Here is a 26,771-nt window from a genome sequence, read left to right on the forward strand (position 1 = left end):
TCAAACAAAGCACATTGATGCACTCAATTTGTTGCTTGCAACATTTTATTGTTTAATATGAAGTACATGCATTACAATGGCTGTCCGTATAAGTTCTATGGCACTGGTGGATATGTAATGATCTTGTCTAAACTAAAGAATAACAGTAATTTTGGAGTATGTGAAGAAAACAAAATCGGCAAGAATGCTGCATTCTACAAATAAAAAACCACTGTGAAGAACATACTGTACGTATTTTTGTTCATGCAAGTTGCAACTGCTATATGTACTTCCCTTGAAACCTAAACTTCAGAAATGGGACATTACAGCACATAATGTAAAAAATGAAACATAAGATGATCTACAGACACCAAAAACATTAAATCTTTCACGCAAAAGCAAAACAGAAAGATGTTTGGTTGTTACCCAAGTTTCAACTAATGTTCACATCCGAGGTTGAAAGCGAAGTTGAAGTAAACAGGATTTAAATGGATTATAATAAGGTTTAGATGCTTTAGTTTTCTAGTGCTCTGGAAAGAAATACATTGCAAGGCTAAATCTATTTAATTTTCAGAGGTAAACCAGCTAGTGTCTAGAGATCTAGAATCTCACTGTGTTTAGAGGTTGTTTTTTAAAACAGTGAGGCAATGAAAAACATAAAAAGGTTCACCATCAAAAACAATTCCCTGCAAGCTCTTTAAAACAATAAGGGCATTATAGCAAGAAATATTTTGCTAAAAACTACCCCAAAAAAGTTAAAAAGTTTCTAGGTTTGTTTTTAGAAACATCAGTACTACATAATGCATTGTTTTAATATGGTAATTTGCAGAAAGTAATAAAAATGCTGAATTTGGAAGTCATTATACTTAGCAAAATCATCTTTAACTTTCTCTAAACCACTAAAGCCTTTGAGCTTCATGGCAATGAACAATAGATGTACCAGACAGTCAACCAGTAGAGTTTTATTACTTCCATTCATGACTGATAAACACAGCAAGAACAAAACCCTACATACTGTACATGTCAATAACTTAGGCCCACGGTTTGCTTTATACTGAGGACCAAATGGGTCAAATCTTGTGTGAACTCAGATTATAATGAGAACCTTGTTTCCATCCTGCTTTCGATTGTATATGCAGCGGCACTGCATGCTCTCTCTTTCCATCTCTCAGTAGCAGCAAGCATACCCTGCTATTAACCATAGCAGCACATCTCAGAGGAGGAGAGGAAGAGTCAATATAAAATTGCTCACATACATATGACAGTATTATAGCTCTTATTTAAAATGTCAGTGTTATGTTCATGCACACAATTATATTCAGCAAACATCAACAGCTACTAATGAAAAAATTACAACAAAAGCAAAAAAAAGACATATTCAAACAACAAAAGTGCAAATTGCCTACATTAGACGTCTGAAGCAGAATGCTGCTACCTGTATAGAATGAGTCAGATTTGAATCTGTGAAGACCGAAATAAACATCAGGTCATTTTGCTACATTTAATAAGTAAACAATTAAAGAACTCCGACTACTGGTAAATGTGCTACTTCTACTATAAAGGAGTGAAAAACTGCTGGCAGTGAAAACTTTTTACAGATCTAAGTCCCAAGTGTTCAGAGATTTTACATAAAAGGTATCCAAATAGTTAAAGTTTAAAAGAAAAGTATATAAAAATTAATCTCAAAAATAAATAATTATTAAACATTTAATAAATAGAACCTACAGCCCTACACAATCAAAAAATCCAAACTTTGTTTACCAAAACATTTACAAGCGTTCCTGTAAAATTATTTAAAAAGGGATTGCAAATTTCTTTTGCAAAATAGTACAAAACATGATTAATTGCAGATAGTGCAATATCAGAAGCTCATAAGTTTAGAAATTGATAGACCAAAGGAAAGTTACAGGGTTTTGCTGCAGTGAAGACAACCAGGTTGTCAGCACAGGTCGTATTTCTTTACAGGAAACAGCAAAAACACTTCAAGATGTCCAACATACATAAATACCCACATTTAAGCTTTAAAGCAAAAAATAAATTAAAAAGGTACCTTTCCAATTTACAACGTTTCTCTGCAGTTATACGCTGTACAATACATTCAACAAATGTCTCTGTATGAGACTCCTAAGAGAAATACTGTGAAGGAGAACAAACTTCATTCTGTCCAGCTGACCTACTGTACAGCCACATTTCAAGTGCTTTTCTGTTACTCCTAAACATTGTAATAGCTCCTCTTCCTTCGGCAGCATACCAAAACCAGTAGTGCAATGTTAACAGTGCTTTTCCTTTCCTTAAGACTGTAGCAATCAATCTAGTTATCTTTTTTATATACAGGCAGTTATGTGAGCAGGGAGTTGTGTGCATACATACTGTATACATAAGCAGCTCCTAGTAGCTTGGCATGGAGCCTAAGTTCAACAACTTAAATGCAAATTGGATATAAAATATATTAATAAAATAACTCATTAGACTATATATTTTAAATGCTAGGTGATTGTAATATGTTAAAATTTGGTGTGGATGTGACCTTATTTGTTTGGAAATGCATTAGCATTAATGCCACCACACATTGTCTATGCCAGGTTTGAAGGTGGCAACACTAATCTTTTTGTGAAGAGCACCCTGTAGGCTCACTAAGACTTCTACATGCCCTCCTAGATTAAGTCAATAAATAATATCTACAAGCAGGTTTTGTTATCCTAAATGGAGAAGGGGACAATAAGTTCCTCTTCTTCTTGCCAATCCAGTATTTGTGTGTCATTTTAGTTTTACAGGAATATTGTTACTATTGAAGACATCCGTGACAGAAAAACAAAAATGTATATTAATAGGAATCATTTTTTTTAAATGTATAGCAGCTGCTAGCTTGAATGTACTCTGCCTTAGAGACACGTTCTTTCAAGGCTGAACCTGACAGCTAAAATAATTAGAGCATTAGCTTGCTGTAAAACTGTCTACAAAATATTACATTCCCTTATTTAGAGATCATCGTGTAAATGTAAGCTACTCTCCTGACTAATCCACACTGTAGTGTCGAGAGGTGCCAGTCATCTTGCACTTGGCCAGTGGAGCTGGAAATCAGAGCACAAGGGCTCTTGGAGTGACGGTTGTGTATGCGCTGAGATATTTCCTGGCCTGTTCTGTCATTATCAGCTGGTCTTCCGTCTTTCCATAAACAACAGCTTCCCATTCACTGTTTGTCTGTGCAGAAGACAAAAAAAAATGAGTTACTCGACAGTTAAATCTGTTTAGCAGTTTAATCTGTTTAACTATTCTGTTAAATGAATAACGAACATAAACTAGCACCGTTACAGCTGACAATTTTGCTTTACGAAACGTTAAATGTTACAGATGCATCAGATGTCCTTCCTTCACATTCTGAAACTCTGTGTGATCTTTAAAAAAATTTAAAAGACATGTTTTTGAGGAAGCTTTCCAAAGTTGTTTGCAGCGCAAGCCCAGTCAGTCACTTTTATCCAGCAGCCATATCACTCTGCAACTCACCACTAGCAGCCCACTGAAGCTCAGCAGGTGTGAGCCTGGTCAGTACCTGGATAAGAGACCTCCTGGGAAAAACTAAGGTTGCTGCTGGAAGAGGTGTTAGTGGGGCCGGCAGGGGGCGCTCACCATGTGGGTCCTAATGTCCCAGTATAGTGATGCGGACACTATACTGTAAACAGGCGCCGTCCTTTGGATGAGACATTCAAATCGAGGTCCTGACTCTCTGTGGTCATTAAAAATCGGTATTTCTCGAAAAGAGTAGGGGTGTAACCCCAGCGTCGTGGCTGAATTTCCCATTGGCCCTTACCAATCATGGCCTCCTAATAATCCCCATCTATGAATTTGCTTCATTACTCTGCACTCCTTCCCACTGACAGCTGATGTGTGGTGAGAGTCCTACGGCTGCCATCGCATCATGCAGGTGGATGCTGCCATTACCTGTAAAGCACTCTGAGTGCAGTGTCCAGAAAATTGCTATATAAGTGTAAGCAATTAAATTAATTAATTTTGTACATCACACTCCTGCTGGCATTTCTGATCTGAACCCTGGTTGGAGTCAGAGTTGGAACCAGGATTGAGCTGCAAGACATTTTGAACTGCTCCCCTCAGGGGAAAAGAATAAGGCTAAACTGAGGTGCTTCATTGCCATGCCATGCAGAGTTTGCTCATTCAGACATCTTATTTTTACAGAGTCGAGTTCTTGTTAGGCCAGGAAAGAAGCAGCCCTCCAGGACCATGTGCTCCTAAAAAAGGCTGAGAATGCACAGATATATTTCTATTTCTAAGTCTACCAGTATAAAGCTAACACAATAAAATACACTCAGCTGTTACCCAGCAGTTTTGGGGGTTTCAGTCCATGGTGTTATTACCTAATCTTTGCTTTATATTAAAATTAAAAGTTGTACAGTATTGTGTGATATGAAATGTGAAATATTAGCTTTTTGTATGCACCATGAGCAAATAGTTTTAAAATGTCATTTTAATAAATTGTAATACTACCTGGAAATAGCAATGAGAATATACATGACTGGAGTAGCAAGAAACTCCACTTATAAATTTTAAATTTATGTTGTAAAACAGTTAGTTTTCCTTTTCTTGTAGAAACACTGATAGTTAATGTCTGAAAAGTAGAAATGTTTTTATTGAAAAGTATACCAAAAAGATTAATGCTACAAAACTCAAATTAGGGACTATAATAGATTCAGCCATTTTAACTTACAAATTGATGGTCATCACTATTAATATTAACATTTAATAGTAGCATTGATATTAACGGTAGAATAAGAATGCTGCACAATGGTAGACACTGCATACACTCCTACTTATTTCTAAAGTAAATTAAATGAATATTAATTATTCCTAATTAAGTTTTTAATGAAAATGAAGCACTTTGTTCATTGATTTCCATCTATAACAATTTTAAACAAGTCTTAATACACTTGTTTAAAGTACCTTTTCTGCACTTTCATGAAATATTTGTATAGGCCAATAGTAAGCCACCTATTTGGTTTCAGGAACAAGAAAATCTTTATTTGTGCAAGCCTAGCCTATACCTCAATTCACAGTCAGTACAAAAAGCAATTTCAGCTGCATCTTTCCAGACGTAACCTCATTGCTTATATTTTCAAAATGATATAGACCTGTAAAATGTTCTTGATAGGCAAATGGCAGGATAGAGAAGTCTGAAGACGTTTTCCATTCTTTTATAAAGTCTTATTTAAGCGCTATAGCATAAATATGATATTTAAAATATATTTTTCCAAATATATACTAATGGAAAAACAAAAGCAACATTTTCTGGAATGGAAATACTATAGTTATACCTTATGTACTTTCACAAAAAGTTGTCAATTTGTTTTTAGCCCTCTGACCAGCAATCCAGCTTGAAGTGAAGTGAGGCATTGCAACTTGCCAAACTCGTTAGGTGCACTTTTACCCAACAAAGTCCAGGTGGAACAATGCCTGAGCAGGTCACCTTTAAAAAGGCCTTAGTTCAAAGCTTAGGTCACTGCTAGAAAAAGGCCACACTCAGTCAGTTTTCTGTGCATTCTATAACGCCTCGAATGTCACCAGAAGCAAGGGAGAGGGCCATTGGCATGCTGCAGGCAGGCTTGTCATGTGCCAGCGTTGCCAGACACTATGGAGTGAGCCGCTCCACTGTGTCCCGACTGCAGAGAAGGTGTCAGCAGACCGACAGGACAGATGACTGTCCCAGATCTGGTCACCCTCGAGTGACCACACCAGAGCAGGACCGACACATCAGACTGGTCCATCTGAGAGATCGTTTCAGATCTGCCACCCGTAATGCTGCTGAAACTGCTGGCAGACACAATGCCTGCATCAGAGCTTAGAGCAAGGCGACCTGTCAGAGGCCCTCTGCTCACACCTCCTAGTCGTCACACCCAACTGGCTTGGGCCAGACAGAGGCTGCGATGGACTTGTCAGCAGTGGCATCAGGTCCTCTTCACGGACGAGTCACTCTTCAGCCTGTTCCACCCAGACGGGAGGGCCAGAGTGTGGAGGAGGAGGTGTTGCGTTTCTTTTTTCCATCGATATATATTAAATATAATACAAAATAAATATAAAAAAACATTTTTCTATATACTTCCTCATATGATCTACATATGTTCAGCAGTAAAGTGAAGCACTTACCTGTGTGGGAATTTCTAATCTTGAATCTGTGGTCAAAGAAGGGCTAAAATATTGGGCTGGTTCTTTGACCACTTCCAGGGAAGTGTTTCTCTCTTCCTTCCTGGGCAACGGGGTCATCAGAAGAGCACTGGTGAGCAGGTTCTCATTCTGGGGCTGAGGGGATAAAGACAGTGTAAGACTCCGTCTTCTTATCTTGACGTCTGCTTAGTAGACCAGTTTAAACACGGCAACACAGCTGTACAAGCCTTTGTGCATTTTTTTAAAAATATCAAATCACCAGTTATGCGACTTTGTATTGGCCTGGCTCACAGCTATGAAGCCTGTGTCCTCACACAGGAAAAAATGAGAAAGTGTAAGCAGGCTCCTCTGACCCGCCCCACTCTTCTTTTATCAGGACCACAGACCCATTCACACTGTTTTCACAAACAGCCAAGAGAGCCCTGGCTAATGATTCCCAAACTACTCTCAGGAGTACCACAGTATGCTAATAATGTAATGTAATAATGTAATAATAATAATAATAATAATAATAATAATAATAATGTTTCTTTATTAGCCCTATACAATTTCTTGCATTAGGAATGCGTCTTTTCGCATACCCCAGCTTTGCACAGACACAGACACAGAGACAGAGACAGGGAGAGAAGCTTGGGGTCAGAGTGCAGGGTCTGCCATTGTACGGCGCCCCTGGAGCAGTTGGGGTTAAGGGCCTTGCTCAGGGGCCCAACGGAGTAGGATTCCTCTGCCGGCCGCGGGATTTGAACTGGTAACCTTCCGGTCACAGGCGCAGAGCCACCGCTCCGCCCAGGTGACATGAGCCAGGATCAAGCCCACTACTCCTGGAGCAACCTACATGCCCGGATTCTAAAACTACACCTCAAGAGAGCACCTTAACTGGTTCTGCCACTCAACAGCCTAAAATCAAAATATATGCTACTAATTGCCCAGACATTACAAGCCTGGTATAATAGCCAGAGCCTAGGCAGATACTGTGCCTTCTGAACGTTTTGGGACAGCAATATCAAATCTGTTATTTTTGTGTTTCTGTCATCAATCAGAACAAGAATAACAAGTCAAATATCAAATACTTTTTAGAAACAAATTGATCATGGAAATTATGTGGAGAGCAAGATGCGACTCATTCACACATATTTGAGTCATGTCCAAAAATACATCAATACTGGAAATCTATACATATAACTCTTAATAATTTAGTAAATGTGAATATACCATTTGAATTTTGTGTTATATACTTGGGCAATTTCGACATTGATGATATTGAAGTAAAGGATAGATATATATTAAGGATTCTTCTAGCAGCTAGTAAAAAACCAATTACACGAAAATGGCTTACAAAAGAACCTCCAACACATGAACAATGGGTTATTGTTGTGAATGAGATCTATATAATGGAAAAATAACTTTTTCCCTCAGACTGCAGACAGAGAGGTTTAGCAAATACTGGGAAACATGGATCCAATTTATCTCCCTACAGGGACCTGATTCTAGTTTGAGAAAATATGTAGTGATATCTATGTGTAGACCTTTTTATTGTTTGTTGTGTTTCTTATCAGACAACTGTTTTTTATTTTTTATATGGCCCACCATACCCGCTGGCATAGTGTAAATAGTTCATTTTATATATACAATGTGGCAGAAATGTAACATGAAGGCAAATGTTTATTCTGCTTGTATGGTTATGTTGTTCGTAAACCCTTTCATCGCTAAATAAAAAGTTGTAAAAAAAAAAGATCATATTAGAATAAAAAGCACACTGTGTTCAAACCAGTAATTTGAACCAGGTTAAGTTAGTATAAAAATTGGGACATATTCACTTTAATACATTTCAATGTATGCATGTTCCCTTTGAGTTATTAACTTGTTTGCATTAATAAATTTGATACATTATCTATCCCAAACTAAGAGAACTAGCCAAAACATCATACAGGAATCACATTTGATATGATAGACATCAACATACAACAGACAGTTACGAAATCGGTTTCCTCCGAGTCACTGCACATTACCCTGATGACAAACAGATGCTGAAGGAAAGAGTTCTGTGTACAATTAATGGGACAGCTTGTTAAGAAAAATGACAGAAAAAGTTAGCTATTAGTCAATAGTGCAGTAAGGAGGAGATGATCTGTTTTTGAAACTAGTTTATATTATGGATTAAAGGACATTAATATTAATATTGAAGATTATCCAGAGATGTTACACAGCTGAACTGTGGGGATCATCAGTGTAGCGTTGTCCTGCATAACAAGCTCTGATGGTATATTCAGCCAGAAAACTTTCATAAGTCTAGATGCTGGAAATTCTTTTTTCATAATGTCTAAATTATAGTTTCAGCTTCAGAAGATACTAACAGCTTTTGTTGTCTTTATATACAATGCTGAAATAAATCTAGTTCCAGAATAAGGAAACCTGTAGAAGACCAACAGAGAACGACAACAAGAACAAGCTGAATGAGCTGAGTTTTAAGAGTCTTGATGACTGGTTCTTTTCTACACCAATTCAGAGATACAAAAGCCCTACAAGCTTCTAAATCTGACGCTATTTCACCACTGTATTTTAGGAAGGACTTAAATGTCATCTTCATCCTCCTTTAAGCAAAAGTTACACATGTCCTTAGCTGAAAAGCAAATATTTATCTTTTCTTTAGAATAAATCTGAGGTTCACACCTTGCATCTTTGACTTAAACTGCTTCAGAGTGAGAAATATGTCTAGTGGGTACAAGGTGAAGGCTAAAGTTGGGTAAGGAAATTCTGGACCAAGTGCAGGAAGACAGCAACATTGCACCACTGTAGTGAAGCATAAAATGCCCATGACCAAGGATATTTCAGATGTCAAGGATTCCAGTGATGATACTACTTTGCCTGCAGGTCATATGCTATCCTACCCTGAATGCAAGATTTCTATCTCCTTCAATGATGGAAGAAACACACTGCTGTGTCCTCTTCTTGCAAGCTTCACCTAGTCAATTCTGACTACAAAAGCCCCATGGGAAAGAGATTTGTCAACAGTAGGAAAGAAAAAAGAAGCCCGTTGAAACCTGGAAAAGTGGCGCTTTTTTCACAGTAATTTGATTAAAAAGGATATATAGAGTAGAGTTTATATAAAATAGAGTTTTTTAGTTTTCAGCTAATTTTGTTCAAATATTTTAAACATAATTATCACAACATTTTTAAGACTAGCTTAGAGTTGACTTGTTGAATGTTTAAAGAACTTACTCCTTTGAAAATAGGCTTAATGTTACTTTAAGTTGATATAATTTACTAAATGGAATCTTTAAAACTGCAAAACAAACGTATGACCTTAAGTAGAGGAGAGTTTTGACAATATTTTGGGTTGGGATGAGTTGTGGTTAATAAGTTGCGGGTTATTGGACCAGGTTAGAAGCAGGTCTTTAAGAATCAGTCACCTGCAGAACTCTTGTCGTCCTATACTTTCCAATAAAATGTACCCAAAAAACTGTAAAACCAGTTCCTTAATAGTCCTGAGTCTATAAAAGTGAAAAAGACAACCAGAAACACCTTATAAAAGGAACTGTGACACTCAAAATGTTGGACTCACCTGTGCATCAGAAACTTGCTCTTGTGGGAACAACTGAACATTAAGGCTGTCTGTTCCACAGGAATCCAAGATGAGGGATTTTCTGACTTTTCTGGCTGGGGCATCATGCTTTAATTTAAAATGCACAGCATTTGTTTTCAATCGTACATATATATCGGACAAAAACAACTTAAGTACAAGACCGACTTACAACCACACATCCATGATCAGAAAAACCGATTAACCCTGGCGAGGATTAAGGCAAAACAGTTCTTGTCCCAGAAGAATAAGGCACTAGGCAAGACTACACAATGGATGGGATGCCAATCCATCACAAACACAAATCTTAAATTTAGAAATACCAAGTAAGCTAAGCAGCGTCTGTGAGGAGAAATAGAGAAGACCCACGCAGACATGGGTAGAACTTGTAAAATAAATCTTCAAAAAGCGTCACAGATTAGAATCAAACTCAGGGACACAAAGCTATGACACACCCTATCGCCCGTTTCACATTTTTTTCCCTCCTATAATAAAGCGTGTGTCAACAAAGAAATATTTTTCCCTCTGTACCATATACAGATACCATATGCGACTTTAATTATTGTACCTGATTTGTTGGTTCCACAAAAGTTAAATATTCCTAGATTTTTTTATTTTCAAACATTTTTATTATTTTAAGTGTTCCAATTAGTCATAAGGATGAAAAAGATATAATCACAACACTCTTCAAGGAATACAAGTGCCTATGTGTACACATTAGCCCTGCTTATACTATATACTATAACTTATAACATTGCAGCATATTCATGAAGTAACCAAAAATGTGTAGAAGTGAAACTTGTCTACTGGTTGCAACTAAGGTTGGTAAAACAAGTTTCATGGAGGCAGGAGGGGGATACCTCGTGTTTCCAGGCAGCAAATTCAGGTTGCAAGTCCCTCTGGAATGATGCAATTGTCCCAGTCTCCTCTTTCAGCACCTCCAAAATGTCCTCCTCCAAGTAGGGCAAAGGCTGATGCACAAAACACAACATGAACCCATTAAGAAACTTGCAGGAGCAAAGAGTAAACAAACCAAGTTTAGAATGGCCTGAAGGTTGTTAAACATTTTAATATTTAGGTTACTGAAAAAAACCTACCACCATGAAGTGGTCTAATAAATAAACTGTGTTCCCAATTTTCTATTTCTAATTTCTATTTCTCAAATTTAAGAACACAATTAAAGGCTACAAACAGGAGAAGGCCATTCGACCCATCTAGTCCATTAAGTGCTCCAGGGAGATGCATGTCTTGAGCAGTTCTTTAAATGCTGAGTTAGAAGATAACAGCTACTGTACCAGGTGATATAATCACTTACCACCATTTTCAATGGTCCATACATCCTCTCTTGGGCAGCCAGTGCATTTTTAAAAGGTGTTGGGGTCCTGGGACTAGGGCCCATAAGAGATTTTCTTATTTTAGGGGTTCTGAACCTGCATAGAATGGCAATTATTAAACATATTTATTAAAAGCATAATGACCCATACATTCATACTACCAACTGAAAATTTTGTCTGTAACACTGCTTTTAAGTGAAGGCTAATTTATAGTTTGCAGAACCGTAATTCCTAACTTTGCAAAGAAGCACAGCGGACTGCAGGGTTTAAAAACACGAGAACTTAACCTACCCTGCATTTTCCTTCTGATGCTTCGGGGTCATATCCTTCTGAATGGGAGTTGTAATGAAACATTTCTGCCCACAGACTGGAGTAGAAGTAAGTGCTGGATTGTCAAGATTCAAATTTTCATTGCCCGAAATGTTGAAAAACTGAAAAAACGGGTCACAATATAAATAATTATATAATTGCACAGAAAGGATTTTACATTATAATGTTCTGAAGAGTTCACAACTGATCACAATTACAATACATGGTAATTAAACTAAAGTTAAGTCAGATCACAGTAACAGTAATGTAATCCAAACAATAATATACCGGTCACATTATGAAAATATCTTGATGGGTTTTTTTTTTAATTAACTGTAGTAAGTAAAAAGGACAATGATAAAAACTCTGATGTTAATATATTTATAAACATAATGTATTTTGTTCCAAAAGGAGCTGTTGTGCTGACTGACCTGTGAGGGAGAAAAGGGCAGGGCTTTGATAGGAGTGTTTTTGACTGAAGCACTGCTTGTATCCAGGAAGGAAGTAGCACTGGTCTCACTGGACGAAGACTGGTCGGCTCTCTCCCTCTTTTTCTTCCGGAGGATTGTGGGGGGCTTGCTGTACTTGGCCACAATGGGTGATGTTAAAGGGATGAGTCTCCCCTTGACAGAACCACTGCAGTTTTTAATTATGTCAGAAACTGCTGTGCCATCGAACTGGTACCCCACAACCCCTTGGCCACCCCCTTGGGTGTGTGGAAAGAGACCAGGAGTTTGCTTCGCTGGCGAGGCCACTTCAGAGAGGCCGAAACTAGCAACTTCACTCCAAGCCAGGGGATCCTGTCAGGATAAAAAAAAAACACTTTACTTGATTGATCCCCCAATTTACTTAACAGCCTATAGTGTGAAATACTGAAACACTGCTTCATCTTAGGAGTGTGGGATGCCACACTGGTTTCCTGGGATCAACTCCTTACCGATTCTATGAGCTCCAGTGTCTCCGCAAACTCAGGAATTGTCTGCAGGGATGAAAGAACAGCACTTGCTTCCACTGCGAGGAACTTGCTGGGAGACACTTCAGGGGACAATACTGGCTGGGGAGTCTCCCGAGATGGACAGAATTCCAAGCTCTGGTCCCCAACACTGCTCACTGTAGTGTTTGTCATATTACCGTCACTCCCAGACCAGTCAGTGTACATCTGACTTTGCTGTAAACAGACGGGTGAGAAAGAAGAAAGGAAGGTCATTGGGGTGTATGTATTTTAACACCTGGAGCCCAGGGTGACAATCCATCTCTGGCCATGAATGAAATAAGCCCGAGGGCCAAGGACGGGTGTAGACCAGTAAGGAAGAGATGGAAAGGTCAGGATCAAAACATCCTCACCAGGTTCCTGGGACCAAGAATGACTACAGCCAACACAACTGGGTACTGGACTGAACATGGAGTCGTAACTGATAGAACAGTTACTGACTACATTGGTATGAAACAAACTATGCCTACTGTTCCATGTTCAGAAACAAGTTTACAGTAATTGTGAGCAGACAAAGCATACCTCAGCCATTCACTTTTGCTTCTACAATTACACTAAACTCAAGAGACTCTCTCACGTGCTTGAGAAGACAGCAGCAATGCTTATTTTATGGCATAGCCTTAAACACAGACAATTCATCTTGCTGAACCAGTTCACAATTTCCCTGTGTCACAGCATCCAAAGCTGCCGCTGGAAGAAGAAAGGATGGTTTTACTTTTTATACAGAAGTCCATTTTTGCAAATTGATTAAAAGATGTAGAGAGGGTATTCCAGGTGGTCTGCAGCAAAAATGGAAGGAGATCTGTCCAATCCCTAGTTTAATCCACAAACACACCGTGCATTCCTGCTGCTGTGCAAAATAAGCAGTCAAATAAGTACTCGCTGCAGAATGCCAAGAAGCTGTTAGCGGGACTACGAAGCACAGCTCATGAGAGCTAGAGTGGGTGAGATGGAAATGAGGAGACTAAGCAATCTAGGGGGTTGTGGGTGCGCACACACAATGTCCTTACACATGAGGCTCCCTTTCTTCTGACTTCATTCTCAGCTGACATAAGCAGCAGCTCAAGTTCCTTAATTCTTTGTTCTTTATCAGGATCATCATCACATGGCTGCTGCAATAAATACGTGGGACAAGACAGATAAGGAAAGGAACGAAAAGAGGGGGAGATGGGGAAACATTTGGTTTACTGACATGTTGTTACTGAGGGTACAATGCAGCACGTTGGCCACATCAGAGTTTTCAATGATGTATCTAAGATGAAGGATTTAAGAAAAACGGAAGGCACTCAAGCTTTCTAATTGTCTGCAGTGGTCACTATTGCATTTAACGATTTCTGATAAGATTTTTAAAGACATCTGAAGAGGATTTTCTAATACTTCTGCACTGCATGAACCATTCAACCATTCCATCTTGTGATCTATGTAAAATATCTGCCATAAAAGAGGTCCAATGCAATAAAAATACTTTAAAAAAGACTGTTAAACTATTGTAAAGCTTGTGATCAGTCTGCTTTCCTTTCTCTATTTAGTTTACAACAAGACCTTCCATGGCATCACTAACTGAAAGTTTGAGTATTTAAAGAGATTGTGCATTTATTTTTTGAATCAAAAGAAAACTATTTTTCTTTAATCAAAGCATCTATAAATTGTATTTGTTCCAATTAGTATTGTACTTTTAAAAGGAATATTTATGTAAACAAATGTGTTCCCTTGTCATATATATAAAGCATGTTTGACACTAAAAGTAAAAAAAATGCACTAAATAGAAAGCAGTGGATTATTAAAGAGGGTCACCTTCTTCAGCATGGTATCAAGGAAGAATTGGATATGATAAAAGCACAAAACATTAAAAATGCACAATGATAATAAGCCTTCTCATTATTTACTCATTGTTCTTGTTCCATTTACGGAAGCTTTGTAAGTGCAAAACTGCCCTGGAACCATATTGTACCAGCATTCAATATACACTTGCAAAATCTAAAGTCTGAATGACTTGATATTTAAATTTTTCCTACATCAATGATAACTCTGATAAAAACCAAATCAGAATACTAAAAAGCCAAAAGTACAATACAGATTGTTAATGCAAACAAAGGAAAATAAAAAGCCTGGTGTATTAAGGTTTTAATACCAAAGAGAAGCAAAGATCATACTGACAAAGAGCAGTAAATAGACAAGTACAGACTTCAGCAACACCAGTTTAGGAAGCACACTGCAGCCTTTGGAAAGTGGTGACACGACCAGAATTAAGAGTGAGTCCTTGGAAATAACCTCATCACACTTCAAATCCAAAGGACTGAAGCAGCAATCCCTCATGAAACACAAGACACATCATGAGGGAGGTTTGATGAGATGTGCTCTTTGGAATGAGATGCTCTTCTCCCCTTATAAAAAGGGGAGAAACACAGTATGTCAGACCTGCCTTCCCCAGGCAAACAGTACAAGGGGTCACTCAGTTTAGAGTGGAAGTGGAAGGGAAATACAATACAGTATATGCTCTATAGATTTAAGGTATTTTAACAAGTACTATTTAAATCCCCAGAGCATCAATACTCCTAATGCAAACCCTGTTGTTATTGATGTAGGCAATATCTCATTGAAAGCTTAATTTGACATTTTTACCTGATTTGGGAAAGTTGTGACAAACTGATTCCGGTTTTGCATAGTTCCCACAGAACAGTAGGGCTGGGAAATCCTCTTGTTTTCCTGGCCTGACTTGTAGGACGGAGACTTCTCCTGAAGGTACCCCTCAACCTCCACCTTCCTCCTCATTGTAGAGTTCCAATGGTTCTTGATCGAATTGTCTGTCCTGTAAGCAATTTCATCAAAAAACACAGTTAGCAAACCAATGGCTTGACTTTCCATTTATTTTTTCACTTTATTGCTGTAAATTACTTTACGATATTTTTTAAACTCATTTACTTCTTAACTTAATTGCAAGTTCTCCGGGAAAGTGTGTCAGTAAGCAAAATGCTTCACTAAACATCTTCAGTGTCTACAAGAAGGCAAAAGGAGCTCCGTACCTCCCAGGTAGTAACTTGGAGATTTCAGCCCAGCGGTTTCCCAGGCGCCTGTGGGCTTCATAAATGATTCGGTCTTCCTCTTCAGTCCAGGAAGACTTCTTGACCTCAGGATTCAGGTGGTTATGCCATCGCTCCCTGCACTGCTTCCCAATCCTGCCTTGGAGGTGCTTGGCAATAACAGACCAGCGCTTGGGACCATACTTGTGCACAAGTTCAATGACCTGTCCTCAGAACAACAGAAGCCAAGTTCAGAGCACAGAACAAGCAGCAGCTCCTGTCAATCCAAGGGCTTACAGACAGAAGAAAAGACCTGCCAAAAGGACTGGCACAAAAACAGCATACCAGGAATTGACTGTCATGACCACCCCGCACACCGCAAATTTGAGCTCCTTCTATTAGGAGCTAAGGAACCTACTTAAACTACCTAGATCTAAGTACAACAGAACCAGGTTACCTTTATTCCCATGGGTATGAGCCTGCTTAAATTGGAGAACTGAACGGTGTGTTTTACTTTTTTTTTTTAATCATGCATTTATTATCTACAGTATCTCACACCCAGGTGACCCAATTTCTTTGTTTTTATAAATTGTGAGGATTACTTAAAGCTGCTAACTTGTTTTTTTCTTATCTTATGCTTGTATGTTTCTAGGTTGTTAATGAGTTAATGTTGTGTTAAATGTATTCAATATTGTATAGTATATTGTTACTGCCTAATAGGGGTGAATTTCCCATCTAGGACAATAAAGTAATAATGGTTGGAATTAAGAAATCTAAAGCTTGAGATTCCTTTGATTAATGATAAACCAAAGCACACTTTTTTTCTTTTAAAAGATTATCATCACAACTTTTACATATAGATCCATTTTTGTTTCAAATCCAATATATATAAAATGTTTTATTGGTGCTTAGGCACCAAAAGTCTATAATATATTTTTTTTTTATTTCTTAATATTTGTGACTAAAAGTGAAACATGACAGATGAGACATGTGGAGATAAGAGAGCACAGTTGCTCAAGTGCGAGATGCAATTCCTGGCATTCCTGCAGCCTGTATGTAATGCTGTTGTTACTCCCATGGAACGTATTGTTCTCCTTGCTCACATGGGATTGTTCTGAATACACAACCAGTTTACAGGACACTCCAGAAACGCATTAAAGAAAAATCTGTGAGTCTTTGATCACTAGCACTAGCAGACAATGCATTTCCTTTAATATGAACTTTCATGTACAACATATCTAAGTGAGTACAAATAAAAAACAGTATTTGTACTCAGTAAAGGCAGAAATTTAATTATTTCAATTAAATCCCCAGAGAAAACAGTCAGTTTATTTTATACACTTTGGTTAATGTTAGTCCAACCAGTACACTGAACTATCATTTTGTGAATTTCATTCACTATATGCTTGTGTAAGTAAAAGCTGAAGAAATGAATCTAACTTATACTGTAATACTGTAACCCGCCTGAACCCGCAGGTCCACCTGTCTGACAGAGTGCTGCCTGAAGTGTCAGAAAGTGCAGTCTCCAGGATGAGTTCACACCCAGCTTTCATTACCCTCTGATCCTCCTCCTTTGTCCAGGGTCCTTTCACCAGCTCTGGGTTGAGCACCTTCTGCCAACGGTGTTGACACTGGCCATCTGTTCTTTTCTGTCAAGGCAAACCAGTAAATATCTGAACACCTGCAACTCACAGACACAACAGTGCGTGGTCTTCTTTTTTTAAACTCCTGAGAAAGAGAGGCAGTCACCAAGCTGCCAAGGCTACTGATTACTAAAGAAACTGATCTCAGATCAGTTTAATGTTGCTCAAAACCAGAAAAGCAGCCCAAATAGACAGACCTCCAGTGGAATTTTTTCTCATCGTAATATACAAAAAATTGCAAATCAGTTTCTATGTAACATTTCAGCTTTGCACAAATAAGTGCCGATTTTTATTTTTAAGTAAATGTGGCCAATGTAGAATCCACATTGGTGTTGCTAAGACAGTACAATCATTCATTTTACTATTAATATTGGGTTTAATAATTCCTTTCATTTATATTTAATCCTGAATGACGGCACCTCCTACAGCAGTATCCGTAACACTATACTGGGGCACCGGTTTGGAATTCAGGTCCATAGGAAGAATACCCCCTACTGGTCCTACTACAAAACTTGCACCTGCAGCCTGGTTTTTCTAGGCTTGCTCAGCTTTTGATGTCTGAAAATATGAGGCTAGAAGGTGGTTACACTACTGTTTAATGATACAAGAGCATGTTGAAAAAACTGCTCTGCAAGATGTTTAACAGCATGTACATCCCTAAAAATAAGAAGCTTTAGCACAAAAAAAACAGGCATCTTTATATGAAATGCGTTTCATGTGATGAAATTGGCAGCATGGTAAAAGTATAATATCGCCTTAGACACCACTCCATAGAACATATGACATATTACTTACTGGAAAATGTACAGCAATTAAGCCCCAAGCATCTGTTCCATGTTCTTCTACCAGCTTTCTAAGCTTTTCATCCTTTCAACGTAGAGTAAATAAAGGAAATTAGTCATGTCCACAGCTCCATGAGTGGAGAAACTCTAAGAAAGTGCAGGAAATTAAGTGAGGAAAAAAATGCTTTATTCATCAGTAGAGTACTGCACTGACACTAGAAGATTCCTCAGGAGCATCAGAAAATAAGCCTTGGAGTGCATAATGAGAAGGTGAACTCTGCTACACCGTTTCACACTCTTGACATCAAATAAGCGAAACATAAAACTGAAAGGTATGGTTTAAGAGGAGGAGGCGTACAGGGAGGAGGCGGAAACCCTGGCAGCATGGTGCCAGGAGAACAACTTCTCTCTGAACATCACTAAGACTAAGGAGATGATTGTGGACTACAGAAAACACCATGGAGGAGATCACACACCTATCTATATCAATGGGACTTCATTGGAGAGGGTCAGCAGTTTTAAGTTCCTGGGAGTTAACATCACAGAGGACTTAACCTGGACCCACCACATCAACATAGTGGTCAAAACAGCATGGCAGCGCCTATTCTTTCTCCGCAGGCTAAAGACGTTCAGCATGCTAACACATATCTAGGCCAACTTCCACAGGTGCACTACTGAGAGTATCCTGACTGGTTGCATCACTGCCTGGTATGGGAACTGCTCTCCGCCCGGGATCACAAAGTACTGCGGAGGGTGGTGAAGTCAGCCTAGCTCACTACTGGCTGTGAGCTGCCAAACACCCAGTGTTTGATGTATTAAGAAGCGCAGGTCTATTCTCAAGGACCCCAGTCATCCCAGTCATAAATAGCCAACCTGCAGCTCCTTTAGCAAATCACCCATAATGGCTACATGGACATACAGGTTTCATTGTATTCATCATACTGCACTACTTGGACATAATATATTGCATACACCATGGACACATAGCAGGTATGCTGTTTTTGTGCCAGACCTATTCATATCTATTCATATTGAGTTTTGCCTGTGTTTATTTTATTTTATTTCTATTACATTATTATCTATTAATATGTCACCTTATTTTTTTATTCCCCCCCGGTGAGCTTGTAGAAAAGACATTTCATTGCCAGCAACTACTGCTGCATGCTGTATTGTTGTGCATTAGATAAATAAACTTTGATTGATTGAGGACATAACTGTACAATATACTGCAATACAAAAAATCAAGTAAAAGAGGTATGAGTGCGACAGGATTTAAAATCTGCACTAAATGTGCTCATGGTGTCGGTCAACTTGCTAATTTCCTGTCTCACCTGGCACAGTGGAGCAGAGAGGAGGTCACCTGCACTTTGAACACTACAGAACACTACAATGCTGCTTGAACCACAGTGCGCAACACCAAATAACTGAAGAATTTCCCAGTAGGAAACAACAGGTTCCCAAATGCATTCGCCACTGGCATACATGAAACTACAAAAGAGCATCCCAGAGAAAGCATGCCAGAAGAGGGAGCAGTGAATGAACACTGGGGTCTAATGATGCAGACTGATGGGCCGAGGCAATAGCAATAGCAAATCCCTCCATAGTGGAAGCTGGACATGGCGCAGTGAGGGCCACTGATCACCTGTCCAGACCTCAAACAGTAATTTTTCATCCCACCCCACAATGGGGTGCGCCGTTGTCTTAATGTCAACCCCCTCATCACTTTCAAATGAACACGTTTACGGACACATTTTGGAGGCATCAGGAAATCTGGGTTCACTCCTTTTAGCCAAGACTAGGGTGAGCCTTCAACAGCAGGAAGCACTAAACTTGCACAAGTACAGCTTCTCTGAACCTGGTTTGCTCAAACTGGAAACCTTCAGAAGCCAATGTGTACATTTCTCAGGGATATTGAAATTGGGTACATCCCTTCACTCAGTTTGTCCCCTTTCACTTGATCAGATCCCAAAAGTGTTGTACCACAGTCTGGAATACCTCTTCCCGAGTCCACTTCACTTTATTCATCAGTTTCCTGGAGTTCTTTTTCACAGCCAATCTGCTTTCAGCATCCAGGGAGAACAGCTCCTCCTCTTCATCCTCACTATGAAAGAAAAAGAAGATACGGGAATAATTCTCATGAAAATGGATAAGCAGGGACCAGTCTGAAAGGCTAGTCTACAGATATGAAGAAAGACGGGACTATGCAAGGGGGAATGCCTGCCAGCACAACTCTCTTTGTGCGTCCTTAAATTCTGGGGAAAAGTTTAACAGCCTTGTCAATTAACACCTTAAGAATAAAGAATTATTTGTACCTCAGGTTGTCTTCGGGAGTCTTCAATGAAGAGAATAATGTTCTTTTTAAGAGCTCAGGAAAATCCACGTTGCAATCGCAAGACCACATCACCAGTGCAAACAGTACATAGGCACTGTTGAAACCCCAAAAAGGGCTTAAAAGGGGTTACACTCAAACTGAGAATTCAAACCACAAGAAAAAACTAAAAAGAAAATCGAAGTGTTGAAAATGATACTATTTGCTAAATTAAATTATTTATTTTAACTTTATATTAAAGAATAGCTGAAAACTAGAAAAAGTTGGCTAATGTTAACAGAGAAATAATCCTTCATGGATCAACATTTTTAATTTTTCTATTATGTCTAATTACAAATGACCTGGTTTTCATAATATGGCAACAAAATGTATTATTTTTCAGCTGGTGGACATTAAATGGAGAAGGAAACTATTCAGGCAATGTTCCCTCTGATCATCATCAAATAAACTATTAGCTCAGAATATTTAAGAAGTAAGAAAGCCTGAAAGGAAATAGCTCAGTGTAAAAAAGGGAAACAGGACATACCAAGTCACCATTAGAAAAGCCATATATAGGTTATAACCACACTTGAATGTTTTCTGAACTTAGGTCAGTTTTCTAAAGAGCATTTTGCGGCTTAACTGCAATAACCTTACATACTGTATCAAAAACAACTGAGTCTAGTCACACCCCTCAGTAAATGAAGACAATAAACAGATATAAAAAAAGACATGAAAAACACCTTTCTTAGGTGTAAGTGTTTGGCACTGTTTTCCCTCTCATCTAGAACAAGTAAGCAAGTGGCTCTGCATTCACAGTCAGGCTCAAGGAATGCCTTGTTGCCAAGCAACACTTCCCTCTAAACGTTGTGCCAGGCTGATCCCTTTTACCAACAGGGTGGAGAAAAGAAGTGAGTCGCTCAGGGTAACCACAGAGAACCTAAAACAGACCTCATATTATACCACTGAAAAACGGGGAATAATGATCAACAAAATGGCAATTCTTTTGTACAGACAAAAAACAGATGTGCTTGAAAAGAACATAATCCTGTCATTTCACAACACAATATGCAATGTGGTCTTCCACCCCTTAGAAAACTCGCAGTGTTGGCAGAACACCAATGTTCTGCAAGCACCAATGAGCTCCAGCCTTCACAATAATGTGTAGAATACAGTTGTACCAACAGACCTTGGGCAATACGTTTTCAAGTCAGGTCTTTAAACTTGGAGAAAAATAACACAGATACACTGGTAAATTGTGGCATGGAGCATAGTGAGTGTGGCAATTATGCATTGTCTGCTTTATATGGGCTTATTCTATACTCATTTTAGATACAGTGCTTATAAAGGCATGACAAATAAGATAAAATCCATTATTAATTAGGGATGACTGTGGAGCATGGCTGTATTCTGTATACCACAGTGAATCTCTTATTCAAGGCACAAGGAAAGGGGCAAAAAAAGTCCTCCTCTGGTTCTCAGGTCCAGGCTCTGACAATCCAGCACCGCAGGGGCTGTACATCACAGCTAGAACAAATCATTTATCAGAACAATGCGTACAACATTTAACCTTCCTAGTCTCTTATATCTGTCTGGAGCAAGGATTTTTTTACTAAACATTGCACTTACTAGGCCTAACCATTTAAAATTCTGTTTATACTGTGGTTTGAGTTGACAATGACTGCCCCGGAATCATTAGGTTCCTTCTAAGTAGAGTATTGATGTGACCACTGGTATGAATAATTGTTAATGAAACACTGCCACTTAAATTATAAAAATAATTTCTGTAGAAAAAGCAGTTGGGAATTAAGAAAAATCTCCTTATGCTGCCCAGCTTTCCTGGCCTCTGATTAAAGGATTCTAAAAGCACTAAACAGACTGATCAAATTACTCTATAAACCTCTTTCCAAAGAAGAGGAAAAAATGGTTTCTGAATTAATTTCTTACAACAATGAATTGCTTTTAAACCAAACCCGGGAAGTAAAGCATACTTACAAAGGCAAACCCCACTGCTGCATACGCTACTGCACAGCCAAAACAACTGAACCTTTTACTCCTAACACCCGTGAACTTACAGGGGGGAAAAAAAGAGGGAATCTCACAACTATTCACTAATCTTTCAAACACTTTATTTCATTCCTGGAAATCTGGCTTTGTCTTGGGCCGGGGCGACATGTGAAAAAAGGCTGTGGATTAACAGGCAAAGTGCAACAATCAATGCACAGGCCCACCTGAAGAAACTCATCCCAACATCAAGGTACAGTCTGGAAAACTGCTGATAAATTAACATTAAAATTGATCAACTTTGAGATGGGCAATATTCTATTTATCTTATATATTTAATGATCTCTAAGGAGCCTTCTTGGAAAGTCAGAGCATTGATGTCTTAATGTACAGAATATTTAATTATGCTATATTGGAAATTCAGTAACATAGGCAGTGTTGAGACATGTGATGAAGATGAAGGTTGAGCGCTCCCACTATTGGCAGAAAATCAGTCCCCAGATCAGTGTTAGAGCACTTGATCAGAACAAAACTAGCCAGCACTCGTCTCCAGAAACTATCCCTGCAGCTCCAACCAGACAAAATATATAAGTACAATTAAAAAAAAAAATCAGACAAGTGTGGTTAAAATATTTTTGAGATATAAATAAAGGTAAAAATAAAGGTAATGGATAAAGTTTGAAGCAAGTAATCATTATCAGACTGTCCTATTAAACAGCTTAAACAGAAACCTTTGCATATTTTTCTAAGGAAGTGTTCTACAACACCCATCCATTTTCTAACAGCTTCTTCCAATTCTGGGTCACAGGGAGCTAGAGCCTATCCCAGCAAGCATTTAAAACAAAACTGAAAGAAAATGAAGTTTCCATTCATCCATTTCCTAAACTGCTTTATCCCCTTCAGGATCTCAGGGGAGCCCGAGCCTATGATGGCAAGCAATGGGCAGAGGGCAGGATGCAGCATGGACAGGACACCAGCCCGTCACAGGTAAGACACACTCACATCAGAGCCAATTCTACAGAAGTCATGCAAACTCCACACAGATAGCACCCCAGGAATTGAACCCAGGGCCCAAGCGCTGCAAGGCTGTTATGCTAACCACTGAGGAGCCACCAGACAGCAATTAGGGATGTACAAATCTACAGGGAAAAGTAGCGATGTACAAATACTGGTCTTGGAGGGCTGGTATGTCTGCAGGTTTTAACGAGCTAAATCAGTTAACTGGACAATGTAACAGCTTGTACCATCTGCAGACACTGGCCCTCCAAGGCCAAGATTGGGCAGCACTGGATTAACAGTGTTCTTTTCAGAAGGTTCACTGTGAATGTGCATGCCAATCTAAATGTATTTATACAGTACCTATACAGCCCTTCTTTAATCTGCCTTTCAAAAATCAATAATTTATATAAAACATAACTTAAGTCTCAATGGAGGGTCTATTTTACCTTCTGTTCTTTTTTCCTTTTTAATAGCAGCTGCTGCAAATTAAGTTTGACTGGGGATTTTCCATATGGATCTCTACAGTTTAATTATGCATGATTCACAAGTAGTGGACACAAACCTATATTTTGCTCAAGAGCAAAAGACCACATCGGAAAAACACCCCCTCCCCCCCCACCTCCTGAACTTCAGAGTGTTCCACATGTCGCTCTTTAACAAACAAAGGCTTATATCACCAGTATACATGTATGAATCATTAATAGACAAGAATAATGGAAAGCTCACTTTTTCCATAAAGCTTAGTTGATAACCTGTCAGTTTTATCCTGCTTGTGGCTATTGCAGTTTCCACAAAGACTAATACAGAGGAACAAGTTCTTAAAACAAGTTTCTGGAACCTAACTAATGTGACCCTAGAGACCTTAAAAGAGAATAAGAAGCTGAGGAAATACAACCACCTTCAAAACACTTGAAACCCATGGAATCTGAAATAACAAGAAAACTGCAGGCATTCTACAAGCATCTAGATGAAACGACTCAGCCTTTGCACTAAGTTCATTCCTCGGGTTCCTGAGGAACCAGCTTGATAAGATTCTTGGATCAATAACCTATCAGCAACCTGTGTAATAGCCCATAACTGATGTATTATGGGTGATGATCATGATGGATCGCAGAGAAAGAGCTTAATATTACACAGCCTTGGTCAGTGGCCTGACAGCTCCAGATTCCTGGGTTCAATTCCACATTGGGATGTCTGTCTTTGTGATGTCTAAGCAAGATAGGTGGGACTAAATTGTCCAACTGAGGATGGTTCAAGAGGAATTAATTAGCTGTTCCCCCAATTTCCCAAGATAACCAGTAGTAGCTATGGGACTAAAGAGAAATAAAATCAAGCGAGCATGCTTAGAAACGTGTTTGTTTTGAATTTGCAATACTGAGCATCTGGTATTTTTCAAGACTTATGCTGTAACTTATGACAGACCTATTCCTTAGTTCAGAGGGACACAGAACACATCTGCTTTCCCAAGGTTCTTTTATGAGCCAGTGATCACCCAATAAACAAAAAATAAAATATTATACAAAAATGAAACAAGATTTGAATATTAGAAGATGGGTGGCACACTTCCTAAGAACAACTGAACAAAAACAGTCTGTCTACAACTGGAATGTATTCTTTTATGTCTGCAGCTAAGCAGCATACTTTAATCAAAGTGATTTGTGGTCCAGGAGGTCATTTTCATTGGGTGCATTTCTTCACAAGATCACTGTCTTTAAGGAACTACAATTTCACTAATATTACATACCTGCAATGTAACAGATTTTCACATCACAGCTTTAAACATAGCCGAGTGTTGCTTTTTGCTTAGAAAAACTGGGCTCGATATAAGTTCAGAAATACAAAAAGGACGGTGAGTAATGTGAAATGAAAAACTATCTGTAGCCAGTATTGCTAGATGTCGATTATTAAGAGTGAATCAAAAATAAAAAGGAAACATTACAAGTTTATAAAACATTCTTCTGCTGCATGTGACCAGAGCTAATTCCCCATGTCATTCCATTGTGCACAGGATTTATGTAATCTGCCTACGTCTATGAAAATGGCAAAAAGACCAGTGGATGACCTCTTCTTAAAACAAAACACTACACAGGACCTTACAAGGAGAAAAAACATTTAAAAGCAAAACCTCTTATTAGACTGCATTTCTCAAATAGTCTTCATCCCACTCGCAAGCAAGCAGAAAGCAGGACTGCTACAGTACCGCATTGTTCAATCAGTACATGCATGGCCTTAAGTAGTTTTGCAGAAAAAGCGTGTTATTATTGTTGTTTTTGTACTTTATTATACGTCTAGCCGACCTGATCGAGGTCCCAGCAGACAGAGTGTATCCTAACAGTCTCAGCGAGGTGCGAAACGGTCTTGGACAAGGTACAAATACCTCACGTACTGAAATCATCTGGTGCAGCGAGCAAGACTGAAAAAACCTCACTGGCGCAGGCAAAAACCCCGAGAATGTAGCGCGCAGTTAAGACTACAGGGGAACGCGGTTTTCCCCGTCAACGGAAAGTTTTTAATTTTCATAATATACTCGATGAACCATAGCCAGAGGGGGGGGGGGGAAGAAAAGCGATTATCAAAACAGCAGCCAAGACAGAAATGAGCCTGAAAAATACCCCCTCGATTCGTGCAGCATTCGCCTCGTTTGTGAACGCTTTGCCAGGTCATTTTTTTTACTCTCAGCTGCCCAAGTCCGAGGTGCAATGCAAAGCCATCTATCCAAGCAAGCTGGGCATCAGGTTTACAGTAGAAAATGTTTTTTTTAAAACCACAATAAACAGTAACTATGAGATAAGAAGGGTGGATGGATGAATGAATGACGTTAAACAGCGCACTAGGGTTTGGACAGGAGCCCGGTGCACTAGATACAGTTTTCAACTGATCCAAGTTTCCTACTGACTCAGACAGGTCGATGGCGATCTGAGCAGTGCCGGTGGAGAAAGCGTTAACTGCAGCATCCCGAGTGAAGTACCTTCCCCTAAACACCCGGCGTTGGCACCGCTCCCTCTAACTGGCCGGAGCGCGAATCCACTCACATCTACAGGACAGGAGAAGTCACACAAGCAGGTGCTGATGTGGCAGGGAGCACGAATCGGCAGGGACATGCTTTCGGCGTTTTAAATCAAACGGCAATGAATAGCAGAGGGGCCAGCGCAGTAGCGAGCTATCAGTGAAGTGAGGGGAGTTAGTGAGCATCTGCAGACGGGAGGCATTAACTGCACGCTGTCAGAGTTCAGTATCCAAGTTCCTACTTTGCTGTAAAATTACTGCAGGAGAAAGACAAGGTCGACATGTGTCACACGATCACATCGCGACTGTACCGTCCCGCCGCGTCCAGTCACACCTGGCGACACCGTTAACGGAGAACCTTGCCCCCCAAGTCGTTTCTGAAGTTGCGGGAGCAGGCGGCTGTGCAGCCGCAGCGTGTAATTATAGTCGTGCACACAGGCCGTGCTCCCGGGGGGAGGTCTGGCGAAGGCGGGGAGGGGAGTCGGCACTCACCTGCGCGATCTCCCGCTGGCCATGGCGACCCCGTCTGCCGACGAGCCCCGGAGCACGACCCGCCGCTGACTTGTCGCCTTCTCCTTCCTCTTGTTCTTCTTCAGATGCCTCCCTGCTTCGGGGGATAGCGGTGTAAGGTCGACGTCCACCCGC

The 26,771-nt window shown here is 39.4% G+C and overlaps 1 protein-coding gene across 3 annotated transcripts; it reads right to left on the minus strand.

Moving 5' to 3' along the window:
• Positions 1 to 27: 27 nt before the first annotated feature.
• On the minus strand, positions 28 to 26,728 carry mybl1 (v-myb avian myeloblastosis viral oncogene homolog-like 1). Of its 3 annotated transcripts, none has more exons than XM_015353384.2 (15): positions 26,619 to 26,728; positions 19,805 to 19,910; positions 17,823 to 17,894; positions 16,941 to 17,033; positions 15,388 to 15,608; positions 14,987 to 15,173; positions 13,375 to 13,473; positions 12,311 to 12,541; positions 11,805 to 12,173; positions 11,356 to 11,495; positions 11,046 to 11,160; positions 10,591 to 10,701; positions 9,713 to 9,820; positions 6,133 to 6,285; positions 28 to 3,180 (listed from the first exon to the last, which is right to left on the minus strand). In XM_015353384.2, exons 1-15 carry the CDS (start codon positions 26,639 to 26,641, stop codon positions 3,058 to 3,060), a joined length of 2,151 nt encoding a protein of 716 aa, XP_015208870.1. In that variant the 5' UTR covers positions 26,642 to 26,728; the 3' UTR covers positions 28 to 3,057. The 3 variants fall into 3 exon arrangements, with proteins under 3 accessions (XP_015208870.1, XP_015208869.1, XP_015208871.1); XM_015353383.2 differs by having other exon boundaries at positions 13,375 to 13,476; XM_015353385.2 differs by lacking the exon at positions 13,375 to 13,473.
• Positions 26,729 to 26,771: the final 43 nt, after the last annotated feature.

Source organism: Lepisosteus oculatus, chromosome 6 (assembly GCF_040954835.1).
Source record: "Lepisosteus oculatus isolate fLepOcu1 chromosome 6, fLepOcu1.hap2, whole genome shotgun sequence".
NCBI classification, from domain to species: Eukaryota; Metazoa; Chordata; class Actinopteri; order Semionotiformes; family Lepisosteidae; genus Lepisosteus; species Lepisosteus oculatus.